Consider the following 22,063-nt stretch of genomic DNA (forward strand, 5'->3'; position numbering starts at 1 on the left):
AGTAACCTGGTTGGAGCCTCAGTCGCTCGCACCAATTTCTCAGCTCGTTTTAGGACAGACGACCACTGAGCTGCTCTAAAAATGTTATTTGAGCTTTGCGTTAGAGGAACGCACGCAAATGCAAAGGCAAAACTTGCCCTACAAAATAGGTGACTCTTCTTGTAAGCGTGAAGAGGGGCATATGTTGTCTGTGGTGTTAATTGTTTTCAGTTAATTACATTTTAACATATTCAGTCAATTGGAATAATTAGTATATCTGTCAATGCTTTTTATTTGAAGCTGAAAATGCTTGTGGTTCCTAAAGGTCCCAGGCAGTCGTATTACACGAGTGGTTCAGAATTCGGAGATGGGGAGCGAAGGCGCCTGGAGCCGGTGGTGACAGGGAGGGAACTGGGGGGTCGCTCATCGCCGGCGCCTTTCACCGGCCACCCGGACCCCCCCCACAACAGGGGCTTTGCCCTCCTTCTCTGTTAGCAAAGAGAATTTCCAGGTTTCCAGGCTGGGGAGGATCGCACCTCGTGCGCCGGTGGCCGCGCTCATCGTCGGGTGTCGCGCGCCGTTAGCCAACGGAAGGGAGAGTTGGGACTAAAATGCAGAATGGAGCGGTAATGATGTTTTGCTCTGAGATAGCGAAGCGGATACTATGAAATAAATCTCTTCTTGTTGACTGTGTTTCCATCTTGCGTATGAGGACACATTTTAAGTTGCTTCCAAAGCTATTAAGAAAATACCATTTTAGATATTTGCTTGCAGATTGCGAGAAAAAACATATTTCATCCAATCAGTATTACGTCCCATTAATTATCCCATTTATTGTCCTGGCTTGTAAAATAGATCATACTTACATTCAGTCCCCGTGGGTGAGGTTATTTCTGGTTTTGTCCAGCTTTCCCGAGCGAGCGGAGCAAACCCCACCGGTTGTATCCGCGTTCGTGCTTCCCCACAGCAACGTCCGAGAGCCGCCCGCTGCTGCTGTCTCCTGTCCGCGGCTGAGCCGTGGCTGTGTCCGCTCCCGGGCACTCCGCGTGGCCCCCGTAGCAGCCTGAGACATCAGTGCAGAAAGACAGCGATGAGCTGATGCCCGTAGATTGCCGCAGGTCAGCACCTTTCTGGTCCGGTGCCGGTAAACACGCGTCCAGCTGATTGCTGCCTGCGCTGCCCCATTAACTCTTATGCAGTTTCCAAAAAGCCCAGCTTTACATTTATGTAATTGATTAAAATAATTAACAAGTGAGGCTACTTCTGTCCCTTTTAGCAACCAGGTTGAAAGATTATTCATCGGAACGGTTTTAAGGACAAGTACTGAGGATTTGAACAGTAAATCTCGACTAAATTACTCAGCTAAAATGGGCTGAACTTGGACGGCTCCTGTGGCTGGGTTTTCAGAAGCACTGATGTGACTGAGCCCCAGTCTCCCTGACAGCGAGCAGAACTTGGAGATCGGAACAAGCCCAGTTCTTTTGGAAATTTACTCCCTTACGAACTAAGTAATTGGGAAGAATCTTTGATTCAGACAGCTCTCAGCGCCAGACTCCTCGTCCCCTCCCCTGTTGCTCCTCCGGGTCGGCTTTGCCTCTTTGCGGCTGAGCTGGCACGTGTCCCTCGGGTCCCCGGGGACCTCGGCATCGCTGCCGCCAGCGTTCGCAGCTCCCGGCTGAGCCGCTGCGGGGAGCGGGGCCGGCGGTGCCCTCACCCCCCAGGACCCTCCGGCGTCTCCCATCCCCGGGCTGTCTGGATTGATTCTGCGCTCGGTCGGGAGCCGCGTCGCCGGCCGTGACGCCGTGCGCGGAGCTGGGCTGGGATCAGAGCGCTTCTCAGCTGCTGCGCTGGCTTTGTGTGAGTCTTTTGCCTTTTCCAAACGCCGTCGTGATGCGATGCGGGTTTGAAGTGTGGATGTAGAAGCCGTTCCGTGCTGTCAGCCGCCCTTAGGGCAGCGGCACCTCCAATGCAGTGGGTTCTTGCAGCAGATTTCCCAGCATGCATAAAGCAGCTGACCCACCCTTTTATTTTTCTGCCTTAAAAACTGCTTTGTCAGATGCGAGAGCCGGGGAGGTGTTCAGTCGCGTTGTGTGTTTTAGATGCTGTTTTGATTAAACAGAGGCACATCGGGCTGCTGGTGCGTTTTCATTTCAAACTTGGCCGTGCTGCGGTGTGAGCAGCCAGCGATGCCGGGGCCGCCGTGTCCTCGCTGACGGCCCGGCCTGGTGCTGCAGGTGCATCTTGCTGGGATGTGCAGACCCATCTTGTTCATTGCAGTGTGGCAGATTTGTTTGGTGGGATTGCTGGAGCCCCCGGGATTTTCCTCTCCCCCGGGCGCGATCCGCCCGGAGAACGCGGTTCTGTGCGCCCGAGAGGATTTGTCATTGCTCCTAAAGGGAGAACGGGTGGAACGGAGAGGAGGGGACCACAAGAAGCAGGCGTTTCTCAACCCGTTTATAGTAGGAAAGATTGTTTTCTGAAGCTGTTATTAAACGTGATCGCGTGGAGATCGCTTAATCCCTTTGCAATGGAGTGAAAGAACGAATAGCTGCTACTGTTTGTTTGCCGTGTGCTCGTGAGCTCGTTCCCCGTTCGGACAGCCCGCTTGGGTTTCCCAGCCCGTGTCTGCCCACGTCCCGTTGGAGGGATGCTCCGTGCTGTGCGGCAGCGTCTTTCTGGATTAAAAGGATGCCTAAATCTTCATGGACTTCCTTAACATGGAGATATTTAGAAACTGAAAAAAACGCAGAAGAAAACACCGGTAACCGAGCCCGTACTTTGTCATTCACTTCCCTCTGGCGTTTGCAAAAAAATAACTATTTTCTGGTTCTCATGGCACCTTCTGTAGAAGCTCCTTAACCAGGTTTATCTGTCCTGCTCTTTAGTTGAATGAACACAGGTATCTGTGTTTCTAGCAGTGATTTCACGACTGGTTTACTTTGGGCGACCTCTCTTAGACGTCGCATCCGAGGCTTTGTCAATGCCTGGGGGTTTCGCCGCGGTGACAATCGTTACGGTGACCGAGCCAATTGCGCTTCCTGCGTGACACTGTCTGCAAACTGCTGTCCAAATAGGTCATGCCTGTAAATCGTAGAGACTGCCATAGTGAATCCCAACAACTGCCTAATAATCATCAAAACCAGAGTAACGCTGTTGGAACGGCGGAGCCCGGTAGGCACATGGGGTGAATGCTATCGATACTGTAAATCTGAGCACTCAGAAGTTCAAAACCTGAGAATGAATGTTCCCTTAGTAACAGTAATTTGCCCCATTTTTTGACGTATATTAAGATAACCCTTTAGTTATGGGTGGTACTGTTCCCTCGTAACCTTGCTCCTCCACTGCAGGGGAAGCACTGTGCTCAAAACTGTGATTGATGGCAAAGAGAGGAAAAGAATTAAATAGCTCAGTCCTTCAGCTGTTTGACCGTGGGCTGTTCCCCTCCTCCCGCACTCCGCCTTGCGCTGTGCACCTCAAATTCTGCAGGTGCCGGCCCTTCCCTCCACCCGGCTCTTGGTGACACGGTGACCCCGTGGGTTTGTCCGTGGTACACACGCACACACGTTTCTGCGCCGTTGTGAGACTGACGCGCTGTGCTCGCTCACAGAATACTCTTTACAAGCCGTGGGATGGTTGGAGAGTCCCTGTGAGGTTCTGCGCTGTTGTGCCCAGGCTGCCGCCTTTGACTGCACCAAACGCAGCGGCAACGGGCGAGCGCAGTGCGCCCCACGGGGCTGTGACCCGGGCCGAGGCAGCGCGTGCCGCCTTCCCCACCCCCTGAATGCGTTTGGGAAGTTAATTTACTGGCCTCTTTTCTTTCCCCACTTACATAAGTACTTGAGAAGTCTCTCCCAGCCCCTGGATCCGGTGCAGCGGTTCAGTTCCCCAACCGAACGGCTTTGGCGATGGGCTCCCCCATTCTGCATCCTCCCCGTTTGCATCCCCCGTTGGGTGTTTGAGGGCCAGCGGGTCTGCCGGCCATCGGCTTTACTGCCTGGTCTAATACTTGTTCTCAGAGCACCAACTGATATGGAATAGGGGATTTCTCCATTGCTTTTGCTGGCTTTGGGGTGCTGAGCTCTTCCTGCAGCTGTTGGATGAGCAGGAGAAGTGCAAAGGTGACAGAAAACAGCATTTCTGGCTCCATCCGAGTTGCCTGAATGTTGATTCGGGGCAACCGATGGCAGGAAAGCCAACGGAAGAGGGAGCAAACCCCTCTTATCCTGGGCTTATCCTGCTTTTCGGGGGTGGGAACACGCTGGAGTTTCCAGTCGCTCTATCAGTTGTGCTGTTGTGCTCTGACTCGCACCCGCCTTTCAAACCAGACCGACAAATGGGACTCGTGCCTGACACGAGTTGGTGAATTGGATTATTTTATGGCCTAACAGGCCCGCCCAACAGGCAGCTTTGGGGATATATAGATATAGATATAGATATAGATATAGATATAAACATATCAGAGCACAACTGCTTTTAGTATAATCAGAATGTAGAAATGCTAAAATCAGCTATAGAGTTTTTAAACAGCTATTTAAGAATTCAGTTATTTCAAGACTATTTTAAGGTTATAAAAGCCTCCCTTCCTCCCTCCATCAGGTGTAATGACCTCTGCAGTGCGTCCTGCGCTGTAGATGCTGCCTGTGCTGTTTCCCAGTCTGCATAGCCAGGCTTCTTCCTGCTCACAGCTCGTACTCAAGCGTCTCTATTGATGTGAGATCCATCGTTTCTAATCTGGTCAGGGGATCGATGAGGACCAGCATGTAATTAATTGTATGATATTGCACACAGTGTCCCGCCCCGCGTTATCCAGATAGATTTGGTATTTGTGAGCTGGAGCTGCTTTCCTGAACAGTTTCAAGAGGATGCAATGAGAGCGGTTTTGTTCTTCCCAGCCTTCTGAATTTTGTAGATGACAGTTTGAAAGGGAAACAATTTCAAAGAATATGTATATATTTAGAGCTGGAACACTTTTATATGCTTAATATTTTGATATAAAAGTCCAAAGTGAAGGAACTAATTGAAGATGCTCAATTTGCTTACTGCTTCATTCTGTTGCCTGTGGGGTCAGTAGGAGAAATTAAAGCCCATTTACATCCCGAGGAGCACCCGGATCTATTGGCGAAGGCGGCGCTGTGCCCGGTCTCACCCCGCGTGGGGACCTCGTGCTCTGCGGGTGATGGGGCTCAAGGAGCAGCTGCATCTGCCTGACGTGTCCACTCTGATGTTCCACTTGTGCTGTTTTGGTTCTCGTGCAGATGGAGGGAGCGAGGAGCCACCAGACCGAAGACAGGCAAGTGTAGACGCCCGTCAGAGCCGATCTGGGCAAGGTAAACCTGAGTCTTGTTCTGCCTCGGTGACTCCTTTCTCATCTGTTTGCCTTTTTATATCAATATTTTGTGTGTTTTCATTAGACTTTGTAATCTTCTGGGGTTTTGTAACCATCACTGTTATCCCCCTAGCTACTAATAGTCACAAACCGGACTGTTTTGGGGTAATTTGGAGGAGCTTGGACTGAATGATGGCGCAGCACGGGTGTACCCAGAGGGTTTATGGCGTCTCCGGCTGTTGGGGCTGTGGTGTGAGGAATCCTTAGCACAACTCAATGCGCCCTGGCACACGGGGACTGGTTGCAAAGGGCAGAACCTGAGTGCTGCCCAGTCAGCAGGTTGTGCTTCCCCAGGGTAGAATCACAGAATGCTTTGGTTGGAAAAGCCCCTCAAGATCATGGAGTCCAACCGTTCACCCACCCCATGTCCTGAGAACCTCATGTCCGTCTGTCCAGCCCTCCAGGGATGGTGACTCCAGCACTGCCCTGGGCAGCCTGTTCAATGCCCCACAGCCCTTTGGGGAAGAAATTGTTCCCAGATCCAACCTCAACCTCCCCTGGGCAACTTGAGGCCGTTTCCTCTGCTCCTGGCGCTTGTTCCTGGGGAGCAGAGCCCGACCCCCCTGGCTCCAAGCTCCTTTCAGGCAGCTCAGAGATCAGAAGGTCTCCCCTCAGCTCCTGTTCTCCAGCTGAACCCCCCAGGTCCCTCAGCCGCTCCATCACACTTGTGCTCCAGCCCCTCACCAGCTCCGTTCCCGTCTCTCCACCCGCTCCAGCCCCTCAATGTCCTTATGATGAGCGCCCAAAACCGAACACAGAGGGGACCTGGGCCTTCCTGTGGCTCAACAAGCGCTTGCCACATCTTTGCTCTGTTTTGATTCACTCTGCAAGAACAGGGCGAAAGGTCCTTTGAAAAGAGCAGTAAAAATAGTTTTTTTCCAACTCCTTTCTTGCATATCCATAACTCACAATACTTTGGTGGGTGAAACCCCCACCGGAGCCATGCACAGGGAGTTCTGCCCCGACAGCAGCAGCCTTAGATCTGCGCTGGCTTGTGTGGTTCTGAGCATTTCCTTGTTGGCGAGGGCTGGGATGCGCTGGAGCTCTCCCCGCTCCGGAGAGCGGCGCTTTGGGAGGCCCGGCTCCGTGGGTGCTGCGTGCGATGACTTCTTTTCTCTTTCCGATTGCAGCGATAATTTACCTTTCATTTAGGCTCCAGTCTGTTGTTGCCATGGTGTCCTAATGACTTATTATGGAGACATTTTTCTCCAGAGCATTGTTCTTTTTTGGCACTACTCCAGGCAAAATTACTGCAAGCGATTGAAGCCTGGGATCGGAATTAGGGAGATCGGAATTGAGAGTTAAAACCCTGTGAAACATCAACGGCTGAAACGGCTCTGTTAACGTGGGACTTTTGTATTATTATTTTTATTTTGAATTTTCTTCTATTAAAACAAAAGCGTTAACACGAAGTTAGGGAGGAAGAAGGGAGTGTCTGACTGCGCACCCGTGGCAGCTGGCGCACAAGCAGCGCTTCTGTGCTCGCAGAACGCAGAATGAATGGTGCTTTTCTCCAGCGCCGACAGCGGGGATAAAGTTGCCGTTGTGCCGTTCCCTGGAGCCGGAGCCTCGCCCGCGTTGGTGCCGATGGGCCCCGCGCGCTCTGTCCTGCCCTCGGCCGGTGTCGCTGCTTTGGGGTCAGCAGAGGCAGCGGCTCCAGACCCAGACGCTCGTTCCTCCCAGGTTACAGTTCAGCCTATTTATCCAGCATCTCAACTGTGGGGAGAAGTTCTGACTCTGGGCTGAGGACATGCGCTTTCTTTTTCCAAATATTAACTTGCCGAGGAATGACCAACCTATGTCTTTTTGCCTCAATGAGTGCGACTCTAGGAATTGCAGTCGCTGAATTTTCTGTGCGGGAGGGGGAAACAGGTGAAAAATACTTGAGACCTCTGGAGAACCAAGCTTCTGCGCTAAGTATTTCAGTTTGTGTCAATGGATGCGCCATAGACACAGGCGTTCCACAGTGCCTTGGGAAACGGGAGAGGTGCCCGAGGGCTGGAGGAAAGCAAATGGCACTGCAGGCTTCCCAAAGGGCAGGAAGGAGGACCCGGGAACTCCAGACCGGTCAGCATCACCTCCACCCCTGGGAAACTGATGGAACGGCTTCTCCTTGGTGCCATCTCAAGGCAGATCAGGGAGAAGAGGGGCATTAGGGGCAGTCAGCATGGCCTCACCAAGGGGAAGTCGTGCTTGACCAACCTCATTGACTTTATGAGGCCATCCCAAGATGGATGGATGATGGCAGAGCGGTGGACGTGATCTCCCTTGGCTTGAGTGAGGCGTTGGACCCAGTGCAGAGCCTCAGGGGGCAGTGCTGGGGCCTGTAGTGTAGAGTCTTGAACCTGGGCAGGAACAACCCCAGGGTCCAGTGTAAGCTGGGGAATGACCTATTAGAGAGCAGTGTAGGGAAAGGGACCTGGGGGTCCTGGGGACAGCAGGGTGACCATGAGCCAGCACTGGGCCCTTGTGGCCAGGAAACCAGTGGTACCTGGGCTGGGTTAGAAGGGGTGGTCAGGAGGTCAGAGGGATTCTCCTGCTCATCAGCTCATCATTTGGGCAGGAACACCCAGCTGAGGTTGCACAGGAGGGCATCCATGATCCAAACGTGCAAACAAGGATAATTACTTTGTCTGAATTACATTTAAAAGTGGCGACTCCAGGATTCTGAACATCAAAAATACCAAAATAATGTCTTTGTGGTGGTGCTGCTCATAATGTAAAGAGTTATCTACCCTGGGATGGTGTCCCAGGGATGTGACTTTGTCAAGGGAACCAGGAGAACGTCCCTGCAGCGAGCGGGAGCGGTGACCCAGGAGATTCCCTCAGATCCTAACCTGTTCCTTCGATTTTCTCTCCCGCCAGGCACCTCCACAGAGAACGACTGTGCTTTTGAACCCGACTACGCAATTCCGCCACTCCCAGTGACCGAAGGTATGCAGCACATTCGGATTATGGAGGGCATGTCCCGCTCCCTTCCATCCTCCCCCTTACTCACACATCAGTCTATCAGTGTTCGGCTCCAACCTGTGAAGAAGTTAACTGGTAAGGACTTTAAATAAAGTTCACTGGGGCTTTTAAGGTCCGTTGGTGCAAAAATCTGTAAGAAAACGCTTTGAACGAGCTTCTGTGTGCGAGTCACCGTTTGTTTGTTACAGCAGCTACTGCAGGCCAGGCCGGGGTGGGTTGGGTTTCACGCGGACAGAGAAATCTTTCTGTTCCAAAAGGATCTCTCTGTTTTACAAATATCCTCCGGTTTTGGAGGAGTTTCGAGCAGAGTGCGTTTCAGTTCCACTTTGCATTGTGGCTTCTGCACAGTGGAAGTGTCACAGTGATTTTAAAGAACGTTACGCTAAAATTCTGAATGTTGAGAGAATACGTCAGGAAAAATCACCAACTTGTGCAGCAAACTGATTTGTGTTTTTCATAGCTCGTGCCTGTTTTTAAACTGTTTTATTTATCTACCGTGATTGTGGTTTGATCACCTTTAAAGTAGTTGCATTTTCAGAAGCACTTGGAGTCCAACATTTCAGAGCCTGACACCGTATTTCTACTGGGAACACTTTGGAGAAACTCGCTTCGTGCCTCCAGTCTGATGCCTCTCTGTGCCCATCTTTAAAAAGGATGAGCCACCTTTGCACTGAGGAAAACGCTCAAAAAGAATTTGTGCTTGATGTAAACCACTTTGTAGCTTTGCTTTTCCCTGCCCTCTGGTGAAAGGAGAAATTGAAAAGGAGACGAGGGAGAGACTCCCGCATCCCGGCAGGACCCGCGGGGCCTGAGCCCTGGGGTCGCGGTGCAGCTCGGGAGGTGCCGGGGAGTCAGGCAGATAAAGGAATGAAAGGACATGGAAATAGTTGTAAAGTTCCCGTGCCGTGTTCAGCTGCTCAGCGTGGGTGTCCTGTCACTGGGAACGGCTGAAGTTCCACCCTGGAGCGCACAAACCTACCGCAGCGTTTAGGGGAGAGGAGGGGAGCTGTGCAGCTCGGAGCCGGTTCCTCAGGAGGCTGGTGATGCGACCCTCGGAGGGATTCAGGGGATTTAGTGGGTTTTTTGGAACACTTTCCTCCTCACAAGCGTCCTTCGGTTTGCAGGACGGTGCAGCTGGGCGCTCAGACCTCCCCTCCCGTCTGTCTGTCCGTCGGCATTTCCTTCACTTCTGTAGGACGACGTGTTGTGCTTCACCAGGGTAGCTGCTGGAACAACTGCAAGATGCAGCAGCGGATTGCAAAAGCACTTTGAAAATGCAACCCATTTCAGCTTAGCGTCTTCAGACCCTTGTTCCTTGTAATTCTGGTTGTCGGTGCTTCCCTGCAGCTGAACCCGGGGCTCTCGGAGCCCGCGGTGTTCTGGAGATGGACTTTCGGTTTCCCTGTGGCACAGCAAAGGGTGGTGGGGAACCCACAGCCTTCCTGCCTCCGACAGAAGACAAAATACATCAAGGCTGTTTGGGGCTCTCCCAGCATGGCTGCACCTGTTTGATTTCTTGTGTAACGCAGGCCGGTTCGATCCTGCTCTTCCTGAGCGTTCCCACGTGATCCTCACGCTCCTCCAGTTTCCTCTTCCTTCTATTATATTTTTGCGTTACTTGCAGGGACTTTCTTTGTTTCGTGTGGCTTCCTTAGTAGAGACCGGTAATATTAACAGGGATGTGGTCCCTTGTCGTGAGCATCAGGGGCTGTCGTGTTAATTCAGGGTTTAACTTCACCCTTAAGAAAGGAAAATAAACCCGTATGGTGCAGAGAAACTGGCCCAGTAGAGAGTGCGATGCTGTCCATTTATTCACCTCTTTATAGTGTAATTGTTAGAAGTTTTTCACCTGGTGATTTGTAAACTGTCATCGTTTCACCCCGGAACATGAGAACATCCGCTGTTGGTGGGAGGCCGCAGGGATACGTTACGCGGTGCGTTAGGGTTCTTTCCAGAGGGACCGAGGTCTCTCGTGTTGATGTTTCTGTGGCGTGGCCGGAATCGGAGGCTGATGATGCTCAGCGTGTGGCGATTGTCACCCTGGGCAGGGCGGTGATTGGGACAAACCGAGGCCGCTGTGTGACGGGAGAGGGGAAGTGACGTCCGTGACGGGCCCTCGCTCTCCTGGCTCTGCGCACCGCAGTTGGACCGTGGCCGACGCCGTGTTGGAGATCGCGCTGTTCAGACCTCACTTCATGCTGTTTAAGAGTTTTGTCTAGAACGACAGTGGCATTTTTAGCACGTATAATGTGAAAAATAAGGAAAAACCCCTCTGCCAGCCCAGGACGAGTGTGTACAAGACACCGTTTTGGTCTTTATCCAGAGTAAAATTAGCACTAAATAGCTGGCGTGCTTACTGCGCAAAGAGAGCAGCGGTTTCAGCCCATGGGTCAGACACTGCTGTATATCCAAGTGGATCATTGCTGACTCAAAGCCGTGGCCACAATGGAAATAATGCCGTTCCATCCTATTCCTTCATTCAGGAACGCGTCGTGGGTGCTTATGGAGCTGAGTGTATCTAAGTGCTTTCCTGAATCCATGCCCAAACCAGTGCCCGTTGTTGGATTAGGTTACAATATGAGCTGTTGGGCTGGCAGACTCAGCTTTATTCTGTTCCTGTTTGCACAGAGCCCAGCGCTGGCTCCTCCTCAGGAAAGATGTTTCATTTCCACACTGTACATTGGTATGCAGGGGATGATTTTATTCATCCCCACGCTTGGCCATGTCTCCTTTTCTGTGTCGAACACCGATTGCAAGCGTTGGGATCCTCTCAGAGAGAGCACAAGAGTGTGTGAGCGCGAGTGTGAGCGCGAGTGTGAGCGCGAGTGTGAGTGTGAGTGTGAGTGTGAGTGTGAGTGTGAGTGTGAGTGCCCGTGCGCGGGGCGGGAGGGGAGGACGTCACCAGGGATGTGAAGTTTTCCTGAGAGTGACCTGGATCTCTAGGTCTGGATTCTCAGAGGCTTCATCCCTCCTCTGTCCAGCACGGATTAGATGCTTCGTTATCTTTGAAGACATAGACCTGAAGAACGGGTTTCATTGCGAATCCAGTGCTTTGGGAATGGGGGAGTTTTCCCTAAGGATAAAACTCACAGAAAGGAGGAGGAATGTTCCTGGGTGCGTCCAGGCAATTAACAGCATCCCTTTCCTAAAGAGAACGTGATGGTTCACTGGACCCTTCAGAGACGCAGAGAGCAGCGCTAGGATGGGGACTCGTTCTTCCCCCCGTTGTCAAAGTCCTTGAGGTCTGGCTGGGCTGGGGACACCCACAGGCCACCCGTGTCCTTTGTAGGGCTGGCCAACGGGAGATCTGGGTGTTGTCGTCACCCGGTCCCTCTGCGTCCTCCTTGGGAATAGCCAGAAGGATCGGTTTTTCCTTCCTTCTCCATTTGTTCGAATGTTAACGATGCTAATTGTAATTGTGGGCTGACAGCTGAGATGGCTCTGCTTGAAAACTCTCCTTGTCTCCTGTTTAACGGTGAGAGGCTCAGGTTAATAATTGCGGCCCTCTGGGACCACTTATTCTCCCCGAACTAACGCGCTGTCGCACCGCTGTGAACACGGGAGCTGGGGCGGCTGCTTCAGGTGTGTGGGTGCTGGGGAGAACCTGGCAGTAGAACAGGGGGCTAAATGGAAAGCGTTTGTGAAAGTCCAAACTTTGGTTGCTGAGCAGTGACGTCTGAGCTACGGGTGTTGCGTTGGCTTTTGGTGAAATAGAAACAGAAATAGATTGTGTCTTCGAGCACGTGTGTTAAGTGAAAAGCATCTGATGACCATGCAGAATAATGGGTTTTCTTCCCTTCTGTGTTCGCTTGGAATACAAACCTCGTTCTTGTGGTTCTGGGTACGGGAGGGCTGTGGTTTACCCGCGGTGCTTCAGGGCCCTGCAGCCTCCGCTTGCCGTGGGTTGGGGGCAGTGTCCGTGTTCCTGCGGGGGGTGGCTCTGCCGCGCAGGCTCTCGGCCACCTGATGGTGCTGCGGTTCGTTCCTCTCGGCCGTTGGTGCAGACGGGTCCGCTCGCCTGCGCCGAGCCGCGGGTCCCGCCGCTGCCCTCGCGCTCCCAGCCCGGGTCGTCGTTGGCATCCTGCTGCCTGCCTTCCTTAATCGTTCCAGTTATTTCAATGCCAATTCTTTGAAGCCGCTGCAAATCGCGTCGTTTCATTGCGTTTTGGAACAGCGCGCACGTCTCTTGGGACAGGTGCGGTTGGGCGTGCGGCGATTTCTGCCGACCGCTTCAGCCCGAACAATGGGACCGGTACCCAGAGCAGGGGATGCTGCAGCTTTAAAGCATCCAAGGGCTCGCAGCCTTTTGGTATAAATTGTTCCCAGAATCCATGTCACAACTCCTTATATGGCGCTGCTTTTTTTCTCTCCGTTGCCATGACAACAGCAGCACTGCACCATTCATCAGCTCTGGTCCTGGGCTGCATTGCGAGCCCTTCGCCTTACTCCGAAATGCTCCGGAGAGCATCACCGAGCCATTCACCCCGCTGTACTGCGCCATGATTTGCCTCTTCCTTCAGCACTCCGCTCTAACAAAAGAGCAAATTAAACTGCGCCATAGAAAAGAAACTGTAAAGCTCCTCGGTTTCCCCCCAGGGGAGGTGCATAGCCTGCGCTCGCTGCAAGGGAAGGCTCTCTAGTGCCGAGAGACGTAACGCAGAGAGCGAGCTCTGTGTCTGTGGTTCTGCAGTCGCCTCCCATCGTGCTCCCGGGGGTGCGGGAGCGATGCTGCTGGGGGCCGCAGGTCCCGCTGGGAGACGCTGGTCGTGCTTCGGGAGCCGAGCTTGACATCAGCAGCGGGAGGTGGCACCTGTAACATCTGACGCGCTGACATGGACCCGGAGCAGCATCTTTGCTCAAGCGCCTCTCGCAGGGCATCGGTCCCCGGGAATTAAGAGCCTCGCTGCCTTCTCTGCGCGATCGCGCGCTGCCTGGGAAGGAAATAAAGCAAAGCTCTGTGAGTATTCGGACAATTCGTCTTGCGTGGGCTTTGATTTCCACGGTGTTCGGGCGGCCGGCCCTGGCTCCGCAGCAGAGCGCTGGAGAGGAGGGGATCCTGCCGCTGGCGTTTCACAGGGAAGCCATTAGGAGGGTTTAGTGCCGGGAAGGGCTGTGCTGCCGGGGTTATTTCTCCTTTGCTGGTTGTTGCGATACTTTTACGTAATCGGAGTTTGTCACCTGTGCAGGATTTCAGACAAAATGTAAAATAAAGGGGCAATGCAAAATGCCACCGCTTCAGCATCGCTAAAATATGAAGGAGCTACTGGGGGCTGCGTTGAAAAATTCTATAGATACCAAAGAGTGGTTTGCTTTTAAATTTTGAGAACAAAGAGACTGGGAAGAGGTTTTTCTTCTGTATTGCAGAATGCCCACAGGTCGGGTTTGAGTGGGTTATAACATCGCTGTGTGCTGGGAGAGACGTGTTTGCTTCTCACTAGGAGAGGGAGGTTGTCAGTCCCACGGTACTAGGAAAAACACAAGGTGAGGAGAAGCTATTGGAGCGCCCGGTGCCCATGGCGCCTGATTCCTGAGGGTTGCTGTGCTTAGAGTTGGTGTCGGGATGACTTTTGCCCTTTTCGGGCTTTCCGCGTGCTCCTGTTGCAGTGCGCGTCCATCCCGTGGCCCCGGTGCTGGAGCCGCCGTCCCGTCCGCTCCACGCGGCTCTGGGTTGTGTCCATGCGGGAGGGGGCCGACTGCAGGCCCGCCCTGCGCTGGGGCCGCGCGCGGTGGCAGGGACCGAGTTCTGGCCCAGGTGCCGTTATATTCACGAGATGCACGATGTATTGTTCCTGGGCCTAATTAGTTTTCCGTTTAATTTTCCCCGATGCGTTGCAATCTGCGGCTGTCCAGAGGTTTAACCAGCGGAAAGCTGCTGGAGGAGCATCCTCTTCCGTTTACAAAGATGGATGATGAATCTGTGGTTTTTTCCTGTTGTGTCAGTTTTTACCATTAATTCGGGGCATAACTTCATCCATTATTTTTGGACTTGTTTTGACAATATATTCAAATGGGAACCAACTGGGCTTGCGGAAATAAACCAGGAGGATGAATGTGTCTCTGTGCCTTCCCACATAGGACATTTATCTCTATTTAAACAAACAATTCTGTAGGTGAAATTGGTAAATTTCCCACTTAATTTTGTTTGGAACTCCAAAACTGTGAGATGTATAGAGATAAATAGTAGGCCTATTGGTAACTTGGAACTAAACCAGATCCTGTCCTGGGCCCCTGGGTCGGTGCTGGAGTTGGGTCGTGGTTGGACTTGGTGATCCTGAGGGTCTCGTCCGACCGAAATGATTCTGAAACCTGTGAACTTGTGACATTTCTGCGTTAATTTAACAACAGTTTGGGGGCAGTTTTATTTTTTAAATGGGGGGAAAGAAGGAACTGGCTTTTGGAGGTCACTAACCAGTGTTAACACGGATTTTCCCAACAAGATGATGCCTGTTCTGCCTGTTGAGGCACTCAGGTGCCTTCCGCGCCGGCACCGCGGCGGTGCCACAGGGCTGCGGAGTCCACGCGCCCTCCCTGGTGTTCGTGTGCGTTGCCCCCGGGCCCCGCAGCCTTCGCAGTTCGCTTTGCCGTGGGATTTTAGCTTTTGCACGTTGAACCGCGCGGATGTGCCGAGATGGGGAGAAAACGCGAAGAGCTTTTCATGTCAGATGCTTGAACAAATGGAGAACCCCAAAGGTTTGTGTTCGGTGCAGAAAACCTAAAAAGGCAAACAAAATAGGCCCGAACCACCGTGGTTTTCAGAAATGTAGAGCGAGAAGCCTGTCCTTGTTTCACACCGGTGCTGCACAAAATGGAGCATCTGTGGCGGTTGCGCTCGTGCCGTGTGAGCGTTGGAGTTTCCAGGCGCAGGCACGCGTTTCGCGGCCGGGGGTGGCGTGGGCAGGCTCCTGCGGGGCTGGACGGGGGCGTCGCGCTGCCCTGTGCCGTGGCGCTGCCGGAGCGCGGGCTGGGGCCTTCCGGGACCCGCCTGGGGAACCGGCCCCGTCGCCACGTGGGCTGTGAGTTTGGTAAGAAGAGCTCTGGCCTCCACCGGGGCCGCGTGTTCTCTGGTCCTCTCCTGCTTCTGGAACAGACCGCCTGCTTTGGGAACTCGTTCCTCTGTCTGCGTGATCACGCTGCGTTTTTGGGTTGGATTTCTCATCCGAGGACTGACCGTTGCTTCTGCAAAATTTCACTTGGGATGCGATCTGCGCCTGCTTCTCTCTAATAGTGTATATGAAGGCTCCGTTGTTACTATCATAAGGTTTGGAGCAATGCCACTTATTAGAAGTTCCTGCAGTCTGTGTAGGGTGTTCTGATGGGGTCGTGTGCTGCAGAGCCGCGTGTTGGCTTTCATCACAGATGCTGAAGGGAGTGGAGCATCTCCCGTGTGAGGAAAGGCTGAGGGAGCTGGGGCTCTGGAGCTGGACAAGAGGAGACTGAGGGGGGACTCATTCCTGGGGATCAATATGGAAAGGGGCAGTGTCAGGAGGATGGAGCCAGGCTCTTCTGGGTGACACCCAGTGACAGGACAAGGGGCAATGGGTGCAAACTGGAACACAGGAGGTTCCACTGAAAGAGGAGAAGCAACTTGTTGGGGGTGAGGGTGGCAGAGCCTGGCCCAGGCTGCCCAGGGAGGCATTCGTCATTACTGTGAGTAATTTTTTCACTGGTCTTGGCCCCTTTGCAGGCTGAGGGTGCTTGTGTCTGCATGTGTAGGGGTTTTTTGGGGGGCTTTCTGTACAGGTTGTGTGCATTAACATGGGGTTGTGTGCATTAACATGGGGTTGTGTGCATTAACACGGGGTTGTGTGCATTAACAAACATGGGGTTGTGTCTGAGTTGAGCTGCACGTGAAGGGGGTTTGGGCTCCGTTGTCTCCCTTATCGCCTCTCGCTGGTTCACATTACATTACACTCTGTAGATTCCGGAGGGGAACGCGCCGTAAATACATCCAATATTCATCCAGGATCTTCTTGTGCAAAACTGTAGCTTGGCACCTTCATTCCCTCATCAGATCAGCTCTGGTTCTTTGCCTAAATCCAGCCTCACAAGGACTTTCCATTGGAAGCTCACCTCAACCTTTATCTCTGGTTTCCCCGCCCCCTGTTTAAAAGTCCCTGGGGTTCGTGTCCCAGCTGAGCTCGTGGTTCGTGGTCTTTCCGATTCCTCATCGTCTCACTCGTCCGTCTCCAGGCCCCTGGAACCCGCGGTTTGTGGCTGCCCGGAGGTCACCGCTCGACCTGTGGAGCTTCTATTGCAGGACACGCGGGAGCACCCGTCCTTCCATCCTTGCTCTCACATCCCAGATTTAATTTACAGGGCAGGGAGCTATAAATACAGATTATGTAAATGGAGGCTGTTACGCTGCGGATGAAACACGCTGACCCGCGACTGCGGCTTTTCAAATTAGCCTTTCACTGGAACGGGCATGCGAGCTCAACTTGGAAATGTAATATAACAATCTCTCCATAGAACGCATTCACTAGTCCTATTTCTCTGGCCTGGCACGAATATCTGGTGAAAAACTTTGATTGTTAAAAGTGTTTTAGTGATTATTCGATGGCAAACAACTGTTGCACGGTGCTTTGTGGCTGGTAGAGTTCAGGCTGCTAACCCCTATGGAAAAAGCCGTTTTCCAGCGCCCGGAGTCAACGCTGCGCGTTACGACAGTTTCACCTTTTCCCTGTTCTTTAGTTAAGCCGCTCGAGTCTTTGTGGGGTTGCAGGATGAGAGCGGGGTGCTGGTGCTTTGGCTTGGGCAGCTTTGCTCTGGTCTCTCCTGTTCGGCACCACATCTGTGGGGTCAGACACTGGGAATGGTTTGAAACCGAGATTTGCTGTTCAAAGGAAACAGTTACCGAATGCAGAATTTGTGTGTTCCGTTTAGATATTTACAGTTAAGTATCTTAACACCGATGGGCTCTGCGTGTCTCTGTGATCTTCGGTTTTCTGTGTTCACTGAGTCCAGGCCCATTTGCTTCCTATAAAAAATTTATTTAATAAAGTAGAAAAACAAGGAAGCGTTTAAGAGCACCAGGAATGTGCCTCAGTGCCCGCGCACTTGAGAGTAAGACTGTTCAGTCTGGAGCTCTAACAAGAGCCATCTCCTTTGTAAAGAATGCAGATAAGTTTTTTCTGCTGGGGTAACCTGATATGGGTCTGACAGTGTCGTTTAGTTAAGTGCTTCCATCTGCTGCGGCTCTTTCCGTGCTCATGACCTCTCTCTCTCTCTCCCCCCCTCCTTCTCCGCAGCCCCTCTGAGGAAGGCGAAGTTTGTGGAGAGCCCTCGCATCCCCGAGTCCGAGCTGGGCTCCCCGACGCTCCCTGCGGCGCCCAAACTGGACGTGGACGCGTTCTGCCCCGGTGAGTCGAGCCGCGGCGCCCTCCCTCGCAGCCGGGCCCGCTCCTCGTCTGGAGCTCGGTGGGACCCTCCCAGCCGCGTTGCATTGACCGGGAGCATTAGTTCTGCTGGGTGTGTGTGTGACTGCAGCCGCGTGTGTGTGACTGCGGCCGCGTGTGTGTGACTGCAGCCGCGTGTGTGTGACTGCGGCCGCGTGTGTGTGACTGCAGCCGCGTGTGTGTGACTGCAGCCCGTGTGTGTGACTGCAGCCGCGTGTGTGTGACTGCAGCCGTGTGTGTGTGACTGCAGCCGCGTGTGTGTGACTGCAGCCGCGTGTGTGTGACTGCAGCCGCGTGTGTGTGACTGCAGCCGCGTGTGTGTGACTGCAGCCGTGTGTGTGTTACTGCAGCCGCGTGTGTGTGACTGCGGCCGCGTGTGTGTTACTGCAGCCTGTGTGTGTTACTGCAGCCTGTGTGTGTTACTGCGGCCGCGTGTGTGTTACTGCAGCCTGTGTGTGTTACTGCAGCCGCGTGTGTGTGACTGCAGCCGTGTGTGTGTTACTGCAGCCTGTGTGTGTCCGTGTGTGTGTGACTGCAGCCGCGTGTGTGTGACTGCAGCCGTGTGTGTTACTGCGGCCGCGTGTGTGTTACTGCAGCCTGTGTGTGTTACTGCAGCCGCGTGTGTGTGACTGCAGCCGCGTGTGTGTGACTGCAGCCGCGTGTGTGTTATTGCGGCCGCGTGTGTGTTACTGCGGCCGCGTGTGTGTCCGTGTGTGTGTCCAGGCGGGCCTCGTGCTGCTCTCCCCTTGGAGCAGTTCAGAGAAGATAAAAACGATCCCCTAAACATACTACTTGAACTTTAATTGGTAATCCCGGGAGGCTGGAATGAAGCTGTATCTCAGAAATACCAACTAGCGCAAAACTAGAGGATCTTGTTTACCCGCAGCCAAGAATATGTATATATTTTTTGAATTAACGATAGCTTTGAATTTGTAGTAATTGTTCTTAACTGAAACATCAATAGAAGCGGGTCCTGTCCTTCCCTGGCTTAACCCCAGGTGTGTTGAGCGCTCGGGCCGTGTGTAAATCCCTCGTGCGAGGTGTGAACGTCCTTCAGTCTCTGTAGAACCGCATCTCCCCAGCTCCGCATCCTTTCCCAATTCTTCCAAACCCGGACGTGCCGACCTGGGGCTGCGGGACCTGCGGGACCTGCAGCCGGGGCTGAGGAACCTGCGGGACCTGCGGCCGGGGCTGCGGGACCTGCGGCCGGGGCTGAGGAACCTGCGGGACCTGCGGCCGGGGCTGTGGGACCTGCGGCAGGGCTGAGGAACCTGCGGGACCTGCGGCCGGGGCTGTGGGACCTGCGGCCGGGGCTGAGGAACCTGCGGGACCTGCGGCCGGGGCTGTGGGACCTGCGGCAGGGCTGAGGAACCTGCGGGACCTGCGGCCGGGGCTGCGGGACCTGCGGCCGGGGCTGAGGAACCTGCGGGACCTGCGGCCGGGGCTGTGGGACCTGCGGCCGGGGCTGAGGAACCTGCGGGACCTGCGGCCGGGGCTGTGGGACCTGCGGCCAGGGCTGAGGAACCTGCGGGACCTGCGGCTGGGGCTGCGGGACCTGCGACCAGGGCTGAGGAACCTGTGGGACCTGCGGCCGGGGCTGTGGGACCTGCGACCAGGGCTGAGGAACCTGTGGGACCTGCGGCTGGGGCTGTGGGACCTGCGGCCAGGGCTGAGGAACCTGCGGGACCTGCGGCCGGGGCTGTGGGACCTGCGGCCGGGGCTGCGGGACCTGCGGCCGGCGCCGCCTCGAAGCAGCAGCGTTTCGCTGAATTCTGCAGCTTTTCTCCCCGGCTTTCCCTGGTTTATGAACCAAAGGGGCTCGTATTCTGCGTGGGTCTTGCACGGGGTAAAAGGATGTCGAGTGTTTTGAAGTGACGTTTAAATAAGAGACGTCTTCCTCTTAAATGCACAACTGCCTTCGGAAGGGTCGTATTGATAACTGAACCTCTGAGATCAGGGGGGCTGTGTCTGTACATGGTGAGCTCGTAGGGTGCTCGCAATTGGAGGAATTGATTGAATGTTGTCCAGATTTTGAATGTGGGCTTTTCTGTAGTGTATTGTGTTTGAACGAGGAGTTGTCTGAGAGCAAATAAAGCCAGGAGCAGTCCCGGTGCCTGCAGGCGCCTCCTCTGGGGCCGCGGGTGCTGTGGGCAGCGCTCCTTTTCCACTCATCAGGAATTACAATTACAGTTTTGCTGTTGCAGCCCTTTCTTCTTCTCACTAAATAGCTTCTCCTGTCATGTTTGTAATTGTTAATAATTATAAACTTCTTAGGACCGCATCCACAGAGAATTAGAATTGACTTGTAAATTGGGCTTAAAAAGCACCAGTTCCTCATTGGGGTGTCCCGCGGGCGCGTGTGCGCAAGGGCGGCGCTGCTGCCGGGCCGGGAGCGCGCTGGGGCAGCACGGCCGCATCACTTCTTGGTTTGTTCTCTTCTTTTGCGTTCTGCTTTCCTTTCCTTGCTGGTAGCACAGTGATGAGAAAGAAGTGGAGCTTCCTCCTGCCTTGGAGCGGCACTGAAGAAATGTGAAGCATCGTTAAGGAAGGGAATAAAGGTTCTTGACTCCAGGTGGAGTAAAGGTAGAAGCTTCAGCTCTGGGGTCTCGGGTTGATGAACCGTGGGTGCCCCGGGAGCTTCACCTGCCCGGATTGATGGTTTTGCTGTGAACACGGTGATAACACGGAGGTTTTGCGGAGCTGAAGGAGCTCAGGAGATGAGATGGTGGAGAAGGTTGGTGGTGGGGAGGGACCCTTGTGTGAAGAATCACAGGACGGTCGGGTTGGAAGGGACCTCTGGAGATCATGTGGTCCAGAAGAAAAGATCTGGACAGCTCTTAGGGACCCATGGGCTTTGAGTCTGGGTGTAACGTCCATCTTCTGGTGGAGGAAGAGGAGGATCCGGGTCCCGCTCCAGACTGCGGCAGATCCTGCAGGCGCTGCAGTTGGTTTTCCGAGGCAACACAGCTCCTTTCCTCGCTCTCAGGCTTCTTGTGGCCCTGTGGGGGATGGTAACGCAGCCTTAGATCCCCGGCGTCCCCGGGAGTGGTGATAGGAGCTGGAAGAATTAAAAACAAGGCTGAAGCTGTATCAGAGCCTTCAGTTGAGTGGAGGTGGAGCGGTTTGTAAAGCGATCCCTGACAAGTAATATAATTAATTATACACTTAAACACAATTTAAAACACTAAATAGCAACAAGGAGAGAGCATTATCTACTCTGCCTATAGAAATGATTATTTCAGTTTGAGGTGCCTGGAGATGGAGTTTCGCTCAGTGCTCAGCCGCACGTTTTAAGGCTCCGGGCAGCTCTGAGCGCGTTGGGGACGGGGTTTCCTGAGCACCCAACTCCTCATCGCTGGTTGGGGCCGCTCACCGGGTAAATCTGCGCAACAGGAGCGGGCAGAGAGGAGAGGTGGGCGACCGGCTTGAGGGGAGTTCTGGTAGGAAGAGCAAAGTAAAGCTTTGAGGTTGATGTGTGTTTTTTAAAGCATTCTTTGTTTTGCTAGAAAGGCTCTTCTGTTCTGTGAGATGAATCTGTTGAAGCGAAAGCAGAAATTGCCTTGCATTTTATAGTCGTTGCGGCTACGATGGTGGCAGTGATGTTGTTTGTGACTTTGAGAAAGCCGTTTCTGTGGAAGGTTCCGTGGCTGCCGTGGCCACGCGGGTTGCTCAGCTTCGCCCCCGCGCCTCGCGTGGCAGGGGAGTTACTGCGCGCTCCTTGACGTGGCGGTGGCTTCGCCAGGGGACTCGCAGAGGGGCTGGGTCCGTCCTGCCGTCCCTGCTCCCATCCTGCACGTGCTGCTCGGTGGAGACGTTTGCATCTTCCTTCTGTCAGCCTTTGTAGGACAGCGGGACAACCCGGGATAGGATCGTGGAGTCATTTCGGTTGGAACAGACCCTGAGGATCACCGAGTCCAACCGGAACCCAACTGACACCCCATGGCCATCATCGCTGTTTTAGTGTGATAACATGGGAGAGCAAGAGTTGACCTTCAAACCTCTGCTCTTCAGCTGTTAAACCTGCTCTGTTAGTTCTGGGGATTCACAGTTTAATGTGCGAGGCGTATTTCTCCAGGTCTATCACAGCTCGCTCCTCCCGGCGCCGCCGCTCGTGTAGTGAGGGCTGGTCTGGCTTCTTGGTTCCGCTCGGTTCTGTATCATGAGCATCTTTCTCTGAACCGCTTTTCACTTTTAGCATGGTAGCTAAAACATATTTAGACCCGTGAGTGCTCAGGAAGCCTCCTGCAAACAGCCCAGATGGATGGCGCTTTCAGGTGATCACCTTTTGTCTTAGACCAGCATACGCAGTCGCATTTTGCGTGATTTATGACCT

The 22,063-nt window shown here is 53.6% G+C and overlaps 1 protein-coding gene across 7 annotated transcripts in view; it reads left to right on the plus strand.

Annotated features, from left to right (window-relative positions):
* The window catches only part of TANC2 (tetratricopeptide repeat, ankyrin repeat and coiled-coil containing 2), a 117,590-nt gene that overhangs the window by 29,633 nt on the left and 65,894 nt on the right, over positions 1-22,063 (plus strand). For 3 of the 7 annotated variants that reach the window (XM_065856314.2, XM_065856315.2, XM_071798216.1), the window contains 3 exons: positions 5,235-5,306; positions 8,231-8,410; positions 17,584-17,694. In XM_065856314.2, the coding sequence (XP_065712386.1) occupies positions 5,235-5,306; positions 8,231-8,410; positions 17,584-17,694 (363 nt within the window). The remainder of the gene's footprint in view (positions 1-5,234; positions 5,307-8,230; positions 8,411-17,583; positions 17,695-22,063) is intronic. The other 4 variants (XM_071798218.1, XM_071798217.1, XM_071798219.1 and 1 more) reach the window with 4 other exon arrangements.

This window comes from Patagioenas fasciata, chromosome 22, assembly GCF_037038585.1.
Source record: "Patagioenas fasciata isolate bPatFas1 chromosome 22, bPatFas1.hap1, whole genome shotgun sequence".
Classification (NCBI taxonomy): domain Eukaryota; kingdom Metazoa; phylum Chordata; class Aves; order Columbiformes; family Columbidae; genus Patagioenas; species Patagioenas fasciata.